General features: G+C 43.4%; 1 protein-coding gene across 6 annotated transcripts in view; it reads left to right on the plus strand.

Moving 5' to 3' along the window:
* Positions 1–13,081, plus strand: part of CHD6 (chromodomain helicase DNA binding protein 6) — a 214,176-nt gene that overhangs the window by 151,742 nt on the left and 49,353 nt on the right. For all 6 annotated transcript variants that reach the window (XM_055266598.2, XM_055266604.2, XM_055266603.2 and 3 more), the window contains 5 exons: positions 6,890–7,054; positions 8,343–8,522; positions 9,587–9,697; positions 11,382–11,584; positions 12,302–12,501. In XM_055266598.2, the coding sequence (XP_055122573.2) occupies positions 6,890–7,054; positions 8,343–8,522; positions 9,587–9,697; positions 11,382–11,584; positions 12,302–12,501 (859 nt within the window). The remainder of the gene's footprint in view (positions 1–6,889; positions 7,055–8,342; positions 8,523–9,586; positions 9,698–11,381; positions 11,585–12,301; positions 12,502–13,081) is intronic.

The following is a 13,081-nucleotide window of genomic DNA, read 5'->3' on the forward strand; positions in this document are numbered from 1 at the left end:
ATCAGAATACTATTTGCCAAAGTTGCTTAGTTTAGTTATTTTCTTCACCACCTGCTTCAGTGTGGTTAAATTAATAGGGAGAAGCATCAGTTCCTAAAACTCAAAAGCAAAATGAAACAATTGAATCTAGCTGTGTATCAAGTGAATAGCTTATAACTCACAGAAAAGGATTATTTCAAGGGTCTATATTTAATATGTTTATACATTTTTATTTCTATATAATTTCATTTTGCAACTCCAGTGTACCCTTTATCCAGATTCACCAGCTGTGTTTACATTTTGCCTCATTGATTCTCTCATTTTTGCCCTTTGTCACTCTCTCCTTTGTGTCTCTGTCCCTTTCTTTCTCTGAGTACATGCATAGACACATTCGTCACTTTTTGTCTGAGGTATTTGAGATTAAGTTGCAGGCATTTTACCCCCTTGTCCCCTAAATACTTTCAGTGTGTATTTCACTAAGTACAAGGACTTTCTCTTGTATATTCACAGTTCAGTTCTCAGAATCAAGAAATAAAAATACTGTTCTCCAATCCACAGTTCATATTCAAGTCTTATCATTTGTTTCAACATATTTTATAGCTGTCATTTCCCCAGTCCAGGATCCAATCCAGGATCACCCATTACCTTTAGCTGTCATGTCCCTTTAGTCTTCGTTAATCTGAATCAGTTCCTCAGTTTTTCTTTTTATTTTATGACCTTCAAGTTTTTGAAGAGTACTGGCCAGTTTTTTTTGTAGGTTGTCCCTCAGTTTGGATTTGTCTCTGTTTCCTCAGGGTTGGATCTAGGTTTAGTACTACCACAGAACTGACACAGCCATCTCAATATATCACATCAGGAATAACATGGTGTCTATTTGTCTGATGATGGTAACTTTGATCACTTAGTACAGTGATGTCTGTCAGATTTCTCCACTTATAAAGTTTCTGTTTTTCCCTTTGAAAATAATAAGTAATTTTGGAGAAATGAATTGGAACTGTACCTGTTCCTCATCAAAATATCACCCATTGGTTTTAGCATCCATTGATTATTTTGGGCTGAATCGATCATCACTATGATGGTTACAAAGTGGTGATTTTCTAACTGTTGCTCTGCACTGGTTAGTTAGCATTCTACTATAAGGAAGAGTGTTCCCTTTTTCTCCCATTTATTTATTTTATGTCAATATGAATACATGGGTTCTTTTTTTATTGAGTGAGTTATAATCTGTTACTATCTTTATTTTGATGTTCTGTTCATATAGTTCTAGACTTAGCCAGTGGGAGTCTCTTCGAGCTTTACGTGTTATTCTCATATGTCTCCCTCATTCTTTGAGTACTTTCTTACATCTAACACAGTAATATGTTTCAGGCTTAGTCTATATTTTCTCTACCACAGCCCTAGCTACAGTTAGCCATTTCTCTAGCACACTGTGGCTCTGTTGTATAGAGAATGGTTTTTAGCAATTAAGATTCAGGAGGGTGTGTTCATTGCTACTGCAATGATGTTTCTTCTAGGCCCTCTCAGTGGACATAGCTGGAATACACACAGAGAGACTATAAATATGCATATGTGTAAATATATGCATTCATTTGTATATGTGTGTATAGACACATGTACATACATAAACATGCATATCCATGTCTATTTCTGTACCTTTATGTATATGTATGTGTGTATATAAATACACATGTACACCTAACCATGAGTTAATACTGATACCTCCAATTCATTCTAGCACCACAGAGTTTATTTTAGTTTTCCTCCTTTCCATATTTATAATTTCCTTCTCCAACAGTGAAAGCCCTTACTCCTGCTACCCCCGATATCTTTACTCATTTGCTGAATCCTAGATTAAACAGAAAGTAGTTTCAGGATTGCTAACCTTGCAACTACAGAAAATAAACCTACTTTCAAGTGTGTATTTAAAACACTATACATACTTAGCAGGGTATAACCCTAAGTGGCTGGGGAGAGAAAAATCTTGCAATTTTTTGGTAATTATGTTTCAAGTGAGTTGTAATGGTATTAGTTTTCTGAAAATGTTATTTTATGGGACAGATCAAATGAGTACTGATATTGGTGTGGTTGAAAATTGAGTTTTTCAACATGATTAAAGAAATACAGATGTGAGGTTGATGAAACTAAAATCCTTCAATCATAATTTGAACTAAAAATATCAGTATGACCTCATGATGTATTTTGTCTTATATAGGCATATGTTTATATACACTCTACACACACAAACACTTCCTATATTTGCCCACTGAGTAGGCACTAGAAACCATGATCATCCCTAGTAGCAGGGACCACCTCTAGGGCATCCAGATTGTTGTCTGTAAGTTTTCTACCTGTGCCTATGGCTAGACTGTTTCTTAGCCACTTGCCCTGCAGCCTGGCGAGAGAGAGGAAAGATTAGCTGTTCCCATGCTATGAAGACCTTTGCTCTGGTCTTCCTGGTGGCCCTGCTGGGCACAGAGAGCCCAGGGTCTGTTCTGCTGCCCATGCTTGGTGGCTTCACACATAAGCTCTTGCCTGCCAGCTATGTGCTCCTTCCTCAGTGGGGTCTGGGTCTTCCCGGAAGTGACCAGCATTGTTGAGTCTAAGAAAGTGACAGTGGAGAACAAGTTCTGCCCTCCCTCCTGCCCCAAGAACAACTTGGTAAACCAGGATGTATTGGTTCATTTTCACACTGCTGATAAAGACATACCAGGAACTGGGAAGAAAAAGAAGTTTAATTGGACTTACAGTTCCACATGGATGGGAAGGACTCAGAATCATGGCAGGAGGCAAAAGGCTCTTCTTACATGGAAGCGGCAAGAGAAAATGAGGAAGAAGCAAAAGCAGAAACCCCTGATGAGCCCATCAGATCTCATGAGACTCATTAACTATCGTGAGAATTGCATGGAAAAGGCCAGCCCCCATGATTCAGTTACCTCCCCGCTGAGTCCCTCCCACAATGTGGGAATTCTGGGAGATACAATTCAAGTTGATACTTGGATGGGGACACAGCCAAACCATATCACTCTGCCCCAGCCCCTCCAAATCTCACGTCTTCACATTTCATGCCTTCCCAGCAGTCCCCCAAAGTCTTAACTCATTCAGCATTAACCCAAAAGTCCACAGTCCGAAGTCTCATCTGAGACAAGGCAAGTCTCTTCCACCTATGAGCCTGTAAAATCAAAAGCAAGCTAATTACTTTCTAGATATGATTTGGATACAGGTATTGGGTAAATACAGCCATTCCAAATGGGAGAAACTGGCCAAAACAAAGAGGGCCCATGCAAGTCTGAAATCCACCGGAGCAGTGAAATTTTAAGGCTCCAAAATGATCTCCTTTGACTTCCGGTGTCTCATTCAGGTCATACTGATGCAAGAGGTGGGTTCTTGTGGTCTTGGGCAGCTCCACACCTGTGCCTTTGCAGGGTACAGCCTCCCTCCCAGCAGCTTTCATGGGCTGGCATTGAGTGTCTGTGGCTTTTCCAGGCACACGGTGCAAACTGTCAGTGGATCTACAGTTCTGGGGTCTGGAGGATGGTGCCCCTCTTCTCACAGCTCCACTAGCCAGTGACCAAGTAGGGACTCTGTGTGGGGGCTCTGACCCCACATTTCCCTTCTGCACTGCTCTAGCAGAGGTTCTCCATGAGGGCCCCACCCCTGCAGCAAACTTTTGCCTGGACATCCATGTGTTTGCATACATCTAAAATTTAGGTGGAGGTTCCCAAACCTTAATTCTTGACTTCCGTGCACCATCAGGCTCAACACCACGTGGAAGCTGCCAAGGTTTGGCGCTTTCACCCTCTGAAGCCACAGCCTGAGCTGTATGTTGGCCCCTTTCAGCCATGGCTGGAACAGCTGGGACAGGACAACAAGTCTCTAGGCTGCACACAGCACAGGGACCCTGGGCCCAGCCCACAAAACCACTTTTTCCTCCTGGGCCTCTGAGCCTGTGATGGGAGGGGCTGCCATGAAGGTCTCTGACATGGCCTAAAGACATTTTCCCCATGCTCTTGGAGATTAACATTAGGCTCCTTGTTACTTATGCAAATTTCTGTAGCTGGCTTGAATTTCTCCCCAGAAAATTGATTTTTCTTTTCTATAGCATAGTCAGGCTGCAAATTTTCCAAACTTTTATTCTTTCCTTCCCTTATAAAACTGTTTTTAACAGAACCTAAGTCATCGCTTGAATGCTTTGCTGCTTAGAAATTTCTCCCACCAGATATCCTAAATCATCTTTCTCAAGTTCAAAGTTCCCCAAGTCTCGAGGGAAGGGGCAAAATGCTACCGGTCTCATTGCTTAAGTGTAACAAAAGTCACGTTTGCTCCAGTTCCCAACAAGTTCCTCATCTCCTTCTGAGACCACTTCAGCCTGGACCTTATTGTCCATGTCTCTGTCAGCATTTTGGGCAAAGCCATTCAACAAGTCTGTAGGAGGTTCCAAGCTTTCCCACATTTTATCTTCTTCTGAACCTTCCAAACTGTTCCAACCTCTGCCTATTACCCAGTTCCAAAGTCGCTTCCACATTTTTGGGTATCTTTCCAGCAATGCCCTGCTTTACTGGTACCAATTTACTGTATTAGTTTGTTTTCATGCTGCTAATAAAGGCATATCCAAAACTGGGAACGAAAAAAGGTTTAATTGGACTTACAGTTCCACATGGCTGGTGAGGCCTCAGAATCATGGCAAGAGGCAAAAGGCTGTTCTTACATGGTGGTGGCAAGAGAAAAATGAGGAAGAAGCAAAAGTAGAAATCCCTGATAAACACATCAGATCTCATTAACTGTCACTAGAATAGCACTGGAAAGACTGGCCCCCGTGATTCAGTTACCTCCCCACTGGCTCCCTCCCACAATACATGGGAATTCTGGGAGATAAATTCAAGTTGAGATTTGGATGGTGACACAGCCACATCATATCACAGAAATATGCAAATTTTGGGCACCAAGATGAACTTCAAGCTTTCTTATTGCAAGGAGGACCTCTGTAACACAGTGGGCCAAATGGCAGGAGGTGCCTGGGATCCACCCTCCTTTAGCCCTGCTTTGATGGCCATTTCCTGTACCCCCGCCCCAGTGGCCTCTCTTCTGTCCCGGTACTTACTGGGCTTCTTAGTCTTTGGGCCACTTCAGTACTGAGTTATAGGAATTCTGGTGTCATTTTCAGCCATGAGGTTAAGGGAAGAATGTGGGCAGGGCATGGGTGGAGGCTTCCATATCCAGGGATTCTGGCACTGGGTGAGTCCCTTATGGGCAAACATAGAATTCCTGCTTAGACTTACCCCTTTCTCTGGGCCCAGTAACTTCAAATCCAACTCAAACAGCCTGGCCTCAGACACAGGGGACCCATTGCTTGCAATTCTGGACTCCAGGGTCAAGATCATGGGGCAGGAGCAGAAGTCCAAGGCTCCAGACTTGCTCTGCCACTAACTCACAGAGGAGCAAGGGCCACATTTCTTACCGCTCTGGGCCAAGATAAGGAAGGACCCGGGGTGTCCAGTGATACCTGCAGGGCTCACTCACATGGGATGGCCACCTCTTCCTCTCAGTGTCAGTAATCACCCCTCTGCTTGCTTACTCAGGGAGAAAAAACATTCCCGCTAAAAGAGACTAGGACTCCTGGAAACAAAATGGCTGAAGCCAGGTCTGGACAGAAAATGTACAAGAGGAGCGTGGAATATGTTGAAAGCAAAGGAACTATCGAAAGACTACCAGTCTTTGATATAACATACAAACATAAATGTACACATATCCATACCTATATATGTGTGTATATATACATATACACCTAACCATGAGTTCATACTGATACCTTCAGTCCACTCAAATACCGCAGAGTTGATTTTCGTCTTCCTTTTTTCCACATTTGACTAGGTCATGTTGAAGGAACTCAGGAGCCAACTTAGAGAGGCTCCCATGAGCCAAATGTGAACAGCAATAAGAATAGTAACTGCAGTGCAGTAAAACATGGCAGATATATTTAAATGCATGCCTTCATTTTATCCCATAAAGAAGTAATAAAAAAAATTTCATTGGTCACTTTTTGGGATGTTATTTTGGAAACTGATTAAATAAAGAGAATCAAATATTTAGCTTGTCCCTCCTATATGAACTGTACATTAGGGTAGCCCCTGATGAATTAACAGATCTAGGCAATGATCATCAATTCAAAAGAAAGATGACCAGATACCATCTGCCTCTTGGTGGACATTCAGATGCTCAAATCTTAAGCTGATCAAGTTCCAAGGTAGAACTCCTAGTTTAGAGAAAATACAGGGAATAAAGGTACCTGTTCAGTGACATGGCAGAAATGCAGTTGTTTTTAAGTGTGGCAATGATAATAATACATATTTTACAAGAGCTCGTATCTTTAGAAATGTGTATTGAAATATGTAAGGATGAAACAGTATGATGCTTAGGATTTACTTCCTAACAATCTGGGAGGGTGGAGTGTGGTAAAAATAAACAAGATTGTCCATAAGAGGTCATTATACTTTCCTATATTTTGGTCTATGTTTGAAAATTTCAGTAGCAAAATTTTAAAAATAAATTTTCAGTGCTACCGGCTCTGAAGCATATCTTCCAAGAGGACAGGACAGCATCCTGGGAATGTGTGCCACTCACAAGGTGCCTTGCACAGACCACAGCGGGGCGGGGGCACAGGATGGGACACCATGTCCTTCTCATTGCTTTATCTCTGGCACACAGTAGTCAGTACACAATAGGAGAAGAAATGAATGGCCATGGAGGTGGCAGCCAACCTTTGGGTATAAATTCTGTTCTGAAATCAGTCCCGTTACTTGTAACTGCGAGCCAGCCACTCACACCACATGACATTTAAGCACTCCCCTATTCCCAGGGTTGCTGCCGTTTATATATATGGTGATGTGATGCATATGACCCTTCTTCTTCCCAGGCTCAGGCCCGATGTCACCGCATAGGCCAGAGCAAAGCTGTGAAGGTGTATCGCCTCATCACTCGAAATTCCTACGAGCGCGAGATGTTTGACAAGGCCAGCCTAAAGCTGGGGCTGGACAAGGCTGTTCTTCAGGACATCAACCGAAAGGGTGGCACCAATGGGGTGAGTGTGATGGGCCTGCTCTGGAGTCTTAAGGAGCACTGGTCGCACAGCCCAGGCAGGCTTCTCTTCTTACAGCTGTTTAAGGGTTCACTTTTGCTGCATTGAGCCAGCCCTCACATCATTATTGGGTAATTCCCTACAACAGGGCATCATTCAGAGTCAGGTGTCTGTGCTTTCTGGGTGGTTAAAGGAAATCCGTAGAAGCAGTTATGAAGTAAGATTGCCCAGCTTGGTGTAACATTTCAGTAAACAGAGTTTTTAACCATGCCCGTTAGAAGCCAGTAGATCTTAACATTGTATTTGTTACTGTGTCTTATCTCATACCTCAGACTTTGAGCTTTGAGAGTGTACTGGGACCAATTTTATCTATGTCCCCTTGGCCCCTAACAGTGCTCGGCATATTAAAAACATAAAGTGCTGGATGGTCAGTAAATGAATGAATAAATTAGCAGCTTAAAATAAGGCAGTTAAAATATTTTTTCCCCTTTGGGGGCATAAGAATTACAGCTAAGATTCTTAAATTGTCTTAAAGTATCTTAAAGTATAGGCAAACAAAGCAGAATATCTCCTTAATCTCTGGGCTCAGAGCATCGAAGATTGGATGCTTAAACCTTCTAAATGAGTTGTCTTTAGTCCAGATGTTCCATATCCTCTTAGCTATGCATATGTTGCTAAGATAATACTTCAAGTCAGTCATGCAGAGAGTCATGGAATTCCCTCTTGTGATTGATATAAAGAGAACCAGATTCTTAATTAGAACCAGAAAAGAGTGGGACCCCATTTCCTGTTTTTTTTTTTTTTTTTTGAGAAGATCACATTTGTCATGGGATCATTTTTTTTTTAGTTGAGAAATGACATCATTTACAATACTAATATACATATTTAATAATGAATAAATCATTGTTCTTCTGCTTGTTTGGTACATCTGGAGGTTTTTAAAGATACAAGCTCTAACTAAAATATGAAGATGTCAAAAATACCATCTTCAGTGATGCATAGTTGTAGTGGCTTGTGACATTTGATAATAACCAACGTCCTGAAGAATGTTAGGGACCTTGGATCATGTGCTGAGCTTCGTTTCAGAGCTGCCTATAGAGGACTGTCTGCCTGCCCTCCCCAGAGTATCGCATCTGGGTTTTCACTAGCTGAAGTTTGTTGCCCACGTCCTTTGTTCTTCTAACATGCAGTTCGTGGAGGAACTATGCACTGAATCACAAAAAATAGATTTGAGGCTGTTTTTCTCCTATACATTTTCCACTTTGTGAGTAGCCTTTGGTGACCTGTCCAGGTACAGCAGCTCTCAAAAATGGAGGTAGAGGACCTACTCCGGAAAGGTGCTTATGGAGCCTTAATGGATGAAGAAGATGAAGGCTCCAAGTTCTGTGAAGAAGACATAGACCAGATTTTGCAGAGGAGAACGCACACCATCACCATCCAGTCTGAGGGGAAAGGGTCCACTTTTGCCAAGGTACAAGGCCTTCTCTCCAGAGCTGTTGGGGGTGGAAGAGAAAAAAAAATGTTTATTCTCTGAAACCCATTAGCAGGGCTTCTGTTTCTCTGAATGCAAATCCTAGAAATTGGCTGCACATTTAGTCTGCGTGACTATCTAAAGATGTAGATCCTTAGAGGAAGGAAGTCTGAATAAGGAGTCAGGGACTATACAAAGAAAATACCACTCCTCACCTTTGAGAGCTGATCTTTAACAGACGGAATAAACACTCCTATTCTCAGTTGGCTCTGTTCGCAAGGACTGCTCTGAAACCTTCCAGTGGACATCTTGATTCCCTTGTAGAGCACTTCTTGATCACTGATAGAGAGTGGAAGCTCCAGTGAACACTCCATTCCCCAAACTCAAGCAATTAGTTTGTTTATTTAATGAGAAAGAGATTTTACGTAAAATTCCCAGCTTCTAGTCTGGGTGCCTCTTTTCTCTGCTGTTTAGGCCACTGGATTTAAAACTTAGCAGATCACTCTCAGGTTTGCCTAGCCACAACCACTGCTGATTCCTGTGTGAGCTTTGTGACCTGTTTGATTAAATCTCCTGTTTGGTGACAGCTGGAAGTTTTTTAGTGGGACGTTCAGTGTTTTATAAGGAGGATATGGATGAACCATCCCTTGTCTCTACACCTCATACTGCCCAGCCTAGTACCTTTTCCATAGCAGACATTTGGTAACTGTTGCACTGAAAGAAAAATCTAGAAAAGTTTTAAGCATTAACTCTTTCACAGGAAACGAGACACCAAGTGTCACATTGCCATTGTCTTCCGGGGTTTGCCTTCCTGCTTCCAAGCTTAAGCTCCAAAAAAAAAATGATCCCTTCAGTTGAAATTGTAATTTCCTCACCCAATTTTTAAAATAAAAGGTAAAAAAAGAATAGCCTTGAGATTTTCAATTCATTTTGGAAGCTCTGTTAAGGGTTTGATTTTGAATGCAAATAGATGATATACTTAGGTTTCTCTTGAAGTAACACTGGTGTTTTATTAGTTTGTACTGTGTTCAAGCACAGTTTATTAATTCTTGTCTTCTTCACAGGCCAGCTTTGTGGCTTCAGGAAACAGAACAGATATTTCCTTAGATGATCCTAACTTTTGGCAGAAATGGGCTAAAATAGCTGAACTAGACACTGAAGCAAAGAATGAAAAGGTACAGCAAAATAATATTTTATTCCATGGAACATTCACTTATGTCATACATGACAATAAATTCCTATACAGCTCAAGTCGTTATTTACTCCTGAGTCTTGGTTCTTAAATGATATTTGTACCACGCTTAAAATATGCCTGGCACATAGACATCACTCAATAAATCTTAACCGTTGTCATTTTTAAACGGCCATTCAGTCTGTTGGGCACCTGGGAAATTAGATGAAGGCAATTAGAACTGGAACTGGACACACAGGTCAAGTTAAGGCCTCTGTCTCAAACCAACATTCTATCCCTGGCATGTGACTATTTTATTTCTATTTCAACACTTCCTGTGAGAGAAACTTCACACATAATAGAGGGAAAAAGCATGACAGAAGTTTGTTGGCTTTACCTCCATTCTTCCAGTGTGTCATGTTTTCTTAATTCTGAACATGAGAAAGAGAATGGACTTGAGAGTGAAACCAGAGTATGCCTTCGGATGAAGTTTTTGACCCCCACTGAGATTAGTAGAAGAGGAGGTGGTCAGGCCTACACTGCAGGGTTACAAGATAACATTTGTGGGTATAACTGGCACCAGTGCCCAGCCCACTGTGAAGCACCCCTTAAATGTTGATTTCCCTTCCTTCATCTCTGACCCTGTCACCTCACTTCAGGATGAGTGTCTTCTCAGGTAAGTATTGAACTCTCATGGTTCCACAAAGCCAGGAGACAGTCCCTGCTTGTAGCTAGCAATTCAGTAACCAGCACCCAGCCAGAACGACCACAGGTTGCTTAATCCACCCTCTTCTCCTATAAATAGAAATGCTGATTTTCCTCTTTTAAGAAGATCCTGCAGTCCCCTTTAGTAACCTGTTCTAAGTGTTTCACACACAGTGTCACAATCAAGAAGCTACTATGTGTGCAGGACATTGGGTCCAAGCAGGGGAAGAAAGCACTGTGGCCCTGTAGCCAGGCAGAAGTAGTTGGAGCCTTCCGTGTTGGGAAGCGTGGTGATCAAAGCAGGGATAACACGACATTTGTTATCTGGGCTGTGTGGAGGAGTAGTCAGGAGGTTGGCCTGGCTTGGGGAAGAGGTATAGAGGGAAGGAGTGAGGAGCAGGAAGCAATGGAGACTAGAGAAGACACATAGCCAGGGGAGCCATCAGAATGACCGAGGCTTTTGAGCTGGAGATGGTATTTTCAGTGAAAGGCAAAAGGTTAGTGGATAGAACCAGTTGAAGGCAGATAAATAAAGCAGGAATATGCGTTTGTCTTCAGAAAGTTGCTGAGCAGATGGAATTCTGTAGCTTGTCTTGTCTCCAGAATGCAGACTGCTCTCTGCATGCTGGGCAGAACAGCTGGGTCTTCACTACTCCAGTCTTTCTTGGCAAGAGCCGACACCACTTTGGTCACTGGGGGGACCTTGCCTGCCCACACCCCGGGTAGAATGACTGCAGAAACAACAGATGGTGACAAGCAGCACTGGGGGCCAGGGAGCACGTCAACTTGAGCAAGTCCCAGAGAATCTTCTCTGCATGTCCTGTGGTCATGGAGACAGCAGGTGTGCTGGGAAGAGCCCTTCATGCTGGAGGATGAGACAGGGGCATGGTTCTATCCCAGATGTGTCCTGAGGATACACTTAGGCTTTGTGAAAGGGATAGAGAAAAGAGGGCTTTCTTCCCAGTAGTCCTCTCCATTTCTAGGAAAGCTTAGTGATCGACCGACCTCGCGTGAGAAAGCAGACCAAACACTACAACTCGTTTGAGGAAGACGAGCTCATGGAGTTTTCAGAGTTAGACAGCGACTCAGACGAGAGGCCCACGAGATCCAGGCGCCTCAATGACAAAGCCAGGCGCTACCTCCGAGCGGAGTGCTTCCGGGTAGAGAAGAACCTCCTCATCTTTGGGTGGGTATTGGCTCTGCTTGGTTTTGTTGTTGTTATTGTTGTTTGTTCCCCTCTGTTTTTCAGTCCCTGAGATTTGTCTAGGATGTCTCTCCAGTCACCTTTGGAATTATAGGGCAAAGGGGGATCTGTTGGAGCAAGAGAACTGTGCCTTCTGCCCAGAATCCCTCTCAGTCACTGTATGCTCCGCAACCACAATGCAGACGTGCCATGATTTTCTCATATGCCTGTCACAACAAATCTCTGGTCTTAATTTGCTGTCTGGTACTAATTTCCTGCTTCCCCCCACCCCCTAAGGCTATATAAGGAGTCCACACAACAGATGTTATAGTCAAGGCATGATTCGTGCAGGGCTTTGGCTCTGGTAGAAATCAAAGGTTCAGCTTCCATGAGTTCATCATTGCTTTTGAATAGTGCTGCTATTTGGACTCTTTAATTCCAAATTTATTCCCTGCTCCCAGTATTTTGGTCCCTCCCTTTTTAACATTGTAGTGGCCATATGAAGCTCTCAGTGTCCAACGTCCAGGTCACTTTAGTGATATTCGGTGTGCTACAGTCAGGTGGTCCTCAAAGGCCTTTCGGGACAAAGCCCTTGGGATGATTAACAGACCTACAGAGAACAAAAAGCATGTATGGCTCTTGTTTCTCCTCCTGTGGGGAGGCTGCATGCATGGCCTGGCCCATCCTCCCTCCAACACCTGTCTGTATGTCCACTGTCAGCTGGGGCCGGTGGAAGGACATCCTGACTCATGGCCGATTCAAGTGGCATCTGAATGAGAAGGACATGGAGATGATTTGCCGTGCCCTCCTGGTGTACTGTGTCAAGCATTATAAGGGGGACGAGAAGATCAAGAGTTTCATTTGGGAACTGATCACACCTACCAAAGATGGGCAAGCCCAGACCCTCCAGAACCACTCAGGTGAGAGGTGGCAGGGCCACGCCTAAGAAGCACGATTCCCATACACTTTATTCCCTCTTCCTCTGCGGGGCCATATTGCTGTGCTTTGGGAGACTTCTCTTTCTTGGGTGTTTTTCAGAATGTTACCAGTGGGAAAAGATGTTGCTTTCATTTCTGCCTCAGAATCTCCCAGTGTTACCTGTGATATTTTGTTGAAGTACAACTGGGCCCTCTTAAAGTTTCCCACATCTGGTCCTGCCCACTCTGTGGGCACATCCGGTCCTGCCCTGCTCTGTGACTTGCCTTTTGCATTTCACCATCCTGTCCCTGTCCCACCTCTGTCTGTGCCTTTTCTTGTGCCACACTCCTTCCCTGTCCTTGGCTAAGGCTCCCCTTGAAGTTTCAGGTCAAGTGTTCCTTTTCTCTCAGCCAGGTTGTAAGTTCCCAAAGGGCACAGGTTATGTTACACCTTTCTTAATCCTCACAGGGTACTTGGGAAATCTTACTGACAGACTAAATGGTCCTGGAGTTTATTTATTTACTAAGGAGGAGACCAAGTGCGTGGCCTTCCCACCACCACCACCTGTGGGCTAAGGAGTAG

This window comes from Symphalangus syndactylus, chromosome 24 (assembly GCF_028878055.3).
Source record: "Symphalangus syndactylus isolate Jambi chromosome 24, NHGRI_mSymSyn1-v2.1_pri, whole genome shotgun sequence".
In the NCBI taxonomy this organism is placed as follows: Eukaryota; Metazoa; Chordata; class Mammalia; order Primates; family Hylobatidae; genus Symphalangus; species Symphalangus syndactylus.